The 8,904-nt window shown below is 44.7% G+C and overlaps 1 protein-coding gene and 1 pseudogene across 1 annotated transcript in view; one reads left to right on the forward strand and one right to left on the reverse strand.

Moving 5' to 3' along the window:
- The window catches only part of LOC106750688, an 82,141-nt gene extending 75,002 nt beyond the window's left edge, over positions 1–7,139 (forward strand). Inside the window, exons 7-9 of the mRNA XM_014631190.1 lie at positions 2,544–2,739; positions 2,991–3,110; positions 3,247–7,139. Coding sequence (XP_014486676.1) covers positions 2,544–2,739; positions 2,991–3,110; positions 3,247–3,436 — 506 coding nt within the window. The 3' untranslated portion in view covers positions 3,437–7,139. The remainder of the gene's footprint in view (positions 1–2,543; positions 2,740–2,990; positions 3,111–3,246) is intronic.
- Positions 7,140–8,074: 935 nt separating this feature from the next.
- The window catches only part of LOC106750689, a 5,029-nt pseudogene continuing 4,199 nt past the window's right edge, over positions 8,075–8,904 (reverse strand).

An 8,904-nucleotide genomic window follows, 5' to 3' on the forward strand; every position in this document is an offset into this window, starting at 1 on the left:
CCCCCCCCCCCCGGAGTCTCCGTGGCAAATATTCTTACGGTTTGTAACCCGAAAGGAGATACGTGACGCGAATAAGCGGTCGCTGCCTTGACGCTTCATTACGGGATCGCGCCTTCGCGATGCCGCATCCTCCTGAAAGCACATTGTTCGCAGCGGCGACTACGTCCGTTGCGATCCGCGCCATCTTCCATTTAATAGCGCCTCGCCACTCAATGGAATCGCCATTGACTCCTTCCCAGGCGCATTTGACATGCCGGCTCCCCGGGGCCGTAAATTCGCCGGCGTCGTAAATCTCTGCGGCGGGTTCCACCCTCGATCTCCTTCGCCCGCGGCAATAAATACGAATCGTTGGTGCGGGGTAGCTCTCGACTTCCCGCTCGCTGGAGCCATTCGACGGCCACCGGCGAAACGCGTCGCCAATATGTCCTGATTTTCGCGGGGAATTAAAAGTTTCCCGTCTTGGCGACGCGCGCGACTCGGACGCCCGCGAGATTTCCCGTGCGTCTCTCTCCCGTCCGGGCGGCCTCATCCGGCCCAAGAATTTCCCCGGAGACGTTTCTGAGGCGAGACGTCGCGCGTGTCCTGCCGTATCCCAAGAATATTTTTGCCTTCTCAGCCGTGCGTTTCCTCTCTCCTCCGCGCTTCCCATCGCAATCACCGCCTCCCTCTTCACCGTACGACGCCGCATGAAACACATCGCTTGCGGAGGCCCGCACAGCGGAACGGTTTTCGCGAGCAAACAAGCATCGCTTCGGATTCGCCCAGCGAATCGTGATCATCGGCGGCGGAGTTTGCTCGTGTCCTCGGTGTACCTGCGTGCGATCCACCCGCCGAGCATCTCGACGGCTCCCCATTTCCCGCGGGAGTCACGCGACAGTCGGAAAGCCCGCGAAGAAATTGATTGAGACGTATCTCCGTCAGGGACGGATATTAAAACAGTCCAAGAAGGGAAAGGGAGGGAATAAGGATACGAGTGTCAGGACGAGAGATTACCGTGGTGGGGAAGGGTAGGGGGAGGGGGGGATGTACAAAGGCCGAGAAGGCCTCTGTGGATGCGCGAGAGAAAAATTCCGGCAAAGACAAAGGAGAGAAAAAGCGTTTACGGCGGCGTGCGGAGCCGACGGAGGGAGAGGTGGGGGAGAGCGGATAAATCTGCTCGGCCGATCGCCAGATTGAATTTAATAATACAGACGCACCCAATCTCGTCGAGTAACGCTAGCAGTCCGCCGCTGTTAATGTTTAACCATTCCCGAAACGTGCGTCTCGCAAAAGAGGAATTGAATAGAAATAGCGCGTGGAAGATAGCCGCGGGTCCTCCTTTCACCGTAATTTGATGCGTGTATACGGGGATATTCGAGACTCTCGTCGCAGATTTGGCAAGGCGATCTTTTCCGACCGGAATTTATCGTAGATTACAATATCCGTCGCGCGATCTTCAGACCTTATCACGTTTTTCGCTGATTGGAAATCACGTTAATTAAAAATCAAGCGACATTTGCATAAACGTGAAATATATCTGACGTGAACCGAAAGACAGGATTCTGCTTTCCTGAAATTCAGTTCGGTCTTGCGATCTCCTCGTCACCGAGTACAACTCCGCGACTATCGATTCTTCGCCCTCGATTTATCTGATAGCCCAGGACACCCTACGTATCTGCATATGTACGCGTCAGACGGAGGCACTACGGCATACCCTCTGGGCACGTTAGGCCATAAAAGAAGCTAACTCGACGTTACACCTGTCAGGGCAATCTAGTCGCACCTGCGTCATGTACCGCGTCCGAAAAGTCAACCGCTAAGAGATTGCGCCAATAAATGAAATTAACGGCCCACCGCAGAATGTACAGGGGCGCTTCCTTCACGCGTCCTTCCTTGGTCATTATCGTTCGCAGGGAACCCTCTGACTGACTGACTGATATTATCATAGCGGAAAGTTACCTCGAAACAAAAATTGGACGGGAACAAACGCTTCTTGGTGGAGTGGCTTGTCACTTTAGGGTGGCGCCTGTAAACATTCACTTTGGAAGACAGAGGGTTTTAGGTGGTTTTAGAATGTCCGACATTCTCTCCTCACCGGACAAATGATATCACTCGCAACATACGCTGTCGTACTTCTCCTGAAATCTGTTAATTTAACAATGACTCATTGAGGAGTTATCTTGGCGGTACCAGGAGCGTTTATCGCGTCTGCTTCCTCGCGCTAATAATTATTAGACGCTGAATATATCAGCGTCGCGTTGCGTTCTAATCCAGTCTCGATCATGCTATCTTGGGGCAAGGGTAGATAAAAGATAGTGACGAAAACACGCGAACGCTCCCATAATAATTTCCTGTGGACGACTCAGCTTTATCCACCCCGTTATGCGAGCGAGTCTCGACGTATCCGAGTTCTGATTCGCAGCAATAATTAAGGGGTCGTAGAGCTCGTCACGAGAGACTGTGGGCGGCTCTATATATTACATTATACGTATATCATCGTTGTTTACTGTTGGAAGCTTCACGGAGTGCTTCACGGAGTCTAACTGTCGGGTGACTCATTTCAGGCGGCGGTCTGGCGCGCCCGAAGATGACTCTGAACCTCGACGCCAGTGGAAACGCGGCGGGCACGGAAGGAAACGCGTGCAGTCAATTGGTACCGAAGAAACCCGGCGGCCTGAACCTCGGCTTGCCCCTGGAAATCAGCACCGCTCGAGGATCGGCCGATCTGGTCGACGTGGAGCTCCCGTTGGAGAGGCAAGGGTGAGTCTCAACCGAGAGAAGCTGCGTCGCAGTATCTCGTTGTTCGTTTTTGCTCGCTCACTTGGCGAACGGTGGCTTCGAGTTGACTCGAGAATCGCTAATGAGCTCATTAGCAGCCTCTCAAGATCTCTCTTACCTTCGTTTGCACACTCCCACTTGTTCATCTTTGAATATTTTCGCAGAATTTCTTCACGATTCTGCACGGCCACACTTCCGAAACTCGAACAAAGATTTTGTTTTCTTGATTTCAGGTGGTATCACGGCTCAATCACGCGAATCGAGGCGGAGGCTGTCCTACGACTTCTGCGAGAGGGAAGTTACCTGGTGAGGAACAGCGAATCGACCAAGCAGGACTATTCTCTGTCTCTGAAGTAAGTGACGCGTATAAATACCGCATTGCGGTGCTCGATAATTCGTTCGATTTCTCAATCGTTCAAACTGCGATAATTGGATTTTCTGCCCTCGAGCACGATTACTTGTGTTATTGAGCCTTCGTAATTGTTGCAGAAGCGCTCGCGGTTTCATGCATATGCGCATCCAGAAGAACGAGGAGCTGAACGCCTACATCCTGGGACAATTCAGCAAGCCGTTCGAGAGCATACCGGAAATGGTCCGTCATTTTAGCGTGAATCGTCTTCCGATACGCGGTGCCGAGCACATGTGTCTCCTGCATCCGGTCATAGCTCAGCTTTTGTAGCGCATCTATCGTAGCGCCGTTTAAGGCGCTGTAACACTTTTGATAACCCACTTTTACTTTTCCGACGAGTGCCGAAAATAGCGCGGTTGCAACGAACGGGCTTGACAGCTTCGGCGAACGGGATGTGCACGCACAACCCGTAGGGAATATTGTTCTCCGAACGCAAGGGAGTCTTCCGAGCATACGCAACGCACGTGCTCTCGACTTGTTCGACTTCCGCGAGATCCTCCGTATTAATTCGCAATCCGATCGAGCGAACCGTTCCGCACGAAGAGAGCGTCAGAGATAATGGACAATAATGGCATTGAGATTGAGGGGATACGAGTACAGTACAAAAGTATAAAGGTGAATGAGAGCGAAGCTCTCATCAACGATACACGATCGATCAGGGACGAGAGATCGTCAGGCTCGGTGCGATTAGTTGAGAAAGGCCGGAGGTATAACATATATGCACGATGAGTCCCTGAGTCGAAATTTTAGTCCTATATTAAAGCCGGTATTCATAGTCGGATCTTGTATTTAAGACCGTCTGTAAGTTTATCTTCAGATGCTGTGCGGCTCATTTCATTGAAACACCTGAAGATGAACCTATAAGACTGTCTTAAATATAAGATCCGGCTATAAATACCAGCCTAATTCTACTTAGTTCTAAATTAAGTCTTTAACTGCAGGAAACGGAAATAACTTCCCATTTGTAGCATCAAAGAAGCTAGTAGTGCTCCTTTGACAAAGGGAATTTCGACTTCCCGGGGGGAAATTTTACATCTCAAATCTTCAGGTGGAGGAAACGGAAATAAATTTCTATTTAAAGCATGAAAGGAGCACAATAGAAGACCTTTAAAGACTCAACGTAGAACCGAATGGACTTAATGTAGAACTAAAATTTTTACTCGGGTTATCATCTCAGGTTATTCAGAACGAGGCAGCTTCCACAATGCTCACGACACAATACCGTCGTCGTCATTCGTCGTTTTTTCGACAACGCTTCACCTTCACATGCCTATGGCCGAGTACGAGAATTTCTATCGCGCAATAGAATCGGCAGGAACGGCGAAATGTATACCCGGATTCTCGAGAGCGTGGAGATCGATGGACGCGCTTCGTCTTCCTCGAAACATCGCGCAAACCTACCTCACAGGCAGACACATGCACCGCGGCACGAAGAGTGTAGAGTGCGATGACATTACGATGCTAAGGATACCCTTTCTTTTTCTTAACGGGAGCTTGGAGGAGCGATATTACACCTGAAACGGATACGAATCACCATTTGACGCGTAGCGGTGACAGCTTGCTTGCGACAACTCTCACGCAGGATTAGATTCGGGGTCGACGATTCTGAGAAGTATACGCGAGAATGTCCTCGAGGACGTTTCCCGGCTGTTTCGTCGACTTATTAATTAAACGGTTGTTCCTCGAATTCGCGGTCACGCGGATTTTCTACGAAAGAAAACTCTAGATGGGATCAGAAACGCTGCTTTACGAATCGGTAATTTAAGTAAGAACAGGGGTAATACGTACTTAGGTTTAAAAAGGAAACGTCGCGCAACGGCAGCCCGACATAGCGCGAGCTGCAGAAGCCAAAGTAAAGCTAATCCTAATATTCACTCGCGGAATATGTAGAGCGAACGGGCTGTAGACAGCTGGACGGTGGTGCGCGGCGAGCGCGAAGAAAATGCCAAACTTTACTTCTAATCGTAATCGTTTAGTCAGGGTTTAGTTGTCCATCGTCGTTAATAAGCTATCGGTAGGTTTAGAGCGATAAGAGAGCGTATATACGTGCAACACGCGAGTAAAAAAGTTTTAATTCTGCATTAATCCTACAGATTTCACTGAATTCGAAGTACCAACGGAGAAACTCGAAGTACAATACTGTATAGGCTTTTGTTCTTTGATGCTAGAAATAGTTACTTTTATTGCCGCTTTTATCGAAGCTTAAAGAAGGCCTAATTGAACAATTATTTAATATTCCATTATTCCAAAAATCTAAAATCGTGCATTTAAACTTTTGTTTATATTATTGACAAATAACATATTAATTATGTAAATTGTTCGATTTCAGGTATGGATTTCAGAATATGAGTAAGAAGCAGATACTAAATAAAAATTAATGGATAAGTAGATAAATATAAAACAACAAATTTCCCTCTTTCATTTAAAATTTATTTATTTTATTTTATATTTAATCTCATTGTTATTTTTTTTATTGATATCAGAAATATTAACGGGATTTGAAAATCCAAAAGTGTTTTCTATCTTAATGAATATTTAACAAACTTATCAAGAATAACGAAATACCCGAGTCGAAATTTAGACCGAACCGGCATTACATAGACTTTTTTCATACGAGAAATGTTGATATTAAAACCATGAATACGAGTTTCTAATTAATTGTGCGCTCAACCAAAAATCATCAATAATTTTTTATTAAAAAATAGCAAGTGTTGCAAATTTGTTTCTCTAATAATGTTTCTTGAACTACGAGTTTCATCTTGAATCTGCTAACGAATTCTTTTCACTTTAGTTTATCCTTGCTGTTTTGACGAATCTAAATTTAAATTCTTAACGTCGAGAAAACGGTAGTAAATAAACATCTATAGCATCAAGTTATCATAACAGGCTTGCATAGCGTTATATCTCAAAATTTCCTATTGATTCTTCAAGTTTGATGAAATTTGCAGGATTAATGTGAAATTCAAATTTCGACTCGGGTAAGTCGAATCGGATAGACGTTACGACTACTGGACGAGGCAAGCGGCGTAAGATAAAGATTTCTCGTGATCTCGACGAGAAATGCAAGGTTCGAAGAGGTAATATGAGCGTTTTCGCGAAGAATCGTGGGACGCGTCAACCAGTGGAAAGAGACGACCGAGGTCAGCCAATTTAAATAATCGATGGCTCGTTATCCGAGCCATCCGTCCCTGACTCGCGGGAGATTTTTGCGATAGGATGCAACCGATACATATTTTTTCATGTGATATTAATTTGTTACAGAGATAGCCTAGTTTCACCTGTGATCTGTTATTTAATTCCCCTTGTTCGCGCGCATTGGCGCTCCCGCGCCCGCACGCGCGAGACGATAATAACGATAATAAATAATTAATCTCGCTATTATATTATGTAGCCAGCAACGACGCGTCGGTTAGGCGCATTGACGAGAACGTCCGTGGTGTTACAATAATTTGTCGAGTTAGGAATTCGATTCGCGCGCGGTGGTTGTGAGCGGAACTTTCGTTGGCGCCGCTGCGAGCGAGCGGTCGCGCGCGCGGGGCAGTGGTTTTACTTAATATTAAATAGACGTAGTAAGAACCTACGGCGGGTAGCGAGTGCCAGCACATCTCACGTAGAACAGCCGATAGACTCGTTTAAACGTTCAACTGGCTCGATTAGCGTATACGCGTAAATGTAGCGCATACACGGTGCGCTATAGTTTTCCCAATTGAAACGCAAACCTTCTAATCCGATCACGGGAGTAACTTGAATTTCTAAACGCGCGAGGCACTCCCTACTCTCGCGTCCAATTAGGTTGAGCATAGTTCATACGTCGTACTTTAAGCTGCCAGTATTATTAACTGTAATCGATAATGCATATCCATGTTAACGTTTAAGACATTATATTGTCCCGCCGTACGAGCCCGATCATTGAAGAAGCTACGATCTCTATATATTTATTTCATATATACATATTATATTTATTGTGCATTGTGTCGTTGGGTAATGATAACGATCTCACCCCGGTGGTTTTCTGTATACCGTTGATTTCATCGCGAGGTCATAGAGCTGTAACCCTGTACGATGATAACGCTAGACTCCGTATACGTAGACGTAATATTACCACTACTTATCGGAAGGCAGTACGTAAATTATGTGGTAGACTAACTAACTAACTTGTAGATACTTCCTGTACCTTGAAATTTGTATGAAGTAGCACTTAGATCTGGCGTATATATATATATATATATATATATATATATATATNATGTATATACATATACATATACATAAATATGTATATATATACATATATGTATATACATACATAAATATGTATGCATATACATATACATATACATATATATATATATATATACATATACATAAATATATATTATTACGAAAGAAAAAAAAAACGCTAGTGCATAGTCGTTTGTAGGGTATGTATGATATAAGGCCGGGCAGAGCGGAGCGAGAAGAGAGTCCAATGAATTACCTTGAGAGCGCTGTGCACGTCCTTTACGGTAAACGGATCTCGGACGGTGATGTGCAATAGCGAGACGCGGTCTCGTAAGACGTGTAATACGTGAAGTGCGACCCAATATTTTTGTTTCACGGAAGCGAACCACCAATGTTCCAAGTCGACTTCACTAGATAGATAGTCTTGTGTACTCTGAAAATCTCTCTTAATAATAAAATATTTAATAACTCCACGTTTTGATCGCGTGCTCGATTTTTTCTCCACTTGAATAATTCCAGAAGATATATTTCTTAAATAAGACTTCACGTAAAGAATTTCAAAATTAAATAATATATATCACGTTTCAGAAAAAGGAAGAAACAAGAAGGTATCTAAAAGTATCAATGTCGATTGGATTATATGTCTTCATATTATTTATTGTTTATTCAATGTTATTTTCCGTCGCTTCATTCGTTCGTTTCGTAGACGATTTCATCTTGATGGTCAGCTGGAGCGATTGTTATTAAGTAATCGTTGCTTTCTTTCGGCGACGTCACTCGTTGCGCTTCTTCGATCTATGCCAAATTGAATTTGATTAAAGTATTTTCGGAGTGAAAATTTGCCTGAAGCGCATATTTTCGGTATAGCCGATAATTAAACTCTATAATTTTTCTGCTCAAGAATTATGTACCGGTTGTATTGATGGTTCCGTTATTTCCGGTTCTTTCGACGGTTTTTTAGAATCCCGCTTTCCTACGAACAATAGAAAAAAATAAGAAAAGAATATAAGCTTTCAGTCAATGGAAGATTTCTCATGGAAGATTTCTCTATATGTAAAATACTACGTTCTTCACTCACGAGATTCAATGCTTCGTCGAGACGGAAGGGATTTACGAGGCGGCGTTGAGACGGGTGACACACGTTCCTGAGAAGTCTGAAATGATGAAGTAGTGTAGTTTGCGAATAAAATGAGTGTGACGAATCGTTTAAAGTAAGAATATATTTCGACGGGCACCTGAGTTATATCGTCAATCTGACGTTCCCAACAAAACGACTTGCAGCTGTCCTGCTTACACGTCATCTGCTGGCCGCGATACATTTGACCGTCTTTTCCTTTTATCAAACCGTCGGATAATTGTATCACCTCGGGTCCCAATTGAGTCGGGAAATGTCCCGTTCGCAAGACTCGTTGTTGAGGAGTCGTGACTGTGTGACTGCCGCCGCAGTATCGATTGATGAGATAATCCCTAGTCAAAATGATCAAATTCAAGATACTGCAACGTTTATTATATATATA

This window comes from Dinoponera quadriceps, unplaced genomic scaffold (genome assembly GCF_001313825.1).
Source record: "Dinoponera quadriceps isolate SergipeBrazil2010 unplaced genomic scaffold, ASM131382v1 scaffold5144, whole genome shotgun sequence".
NCBI lineage: Eukaryota > Metazoa > Arthropoda > Insecta > Hymenoptera > Formicidae > Dinoponera > Dinoponera quadriceps.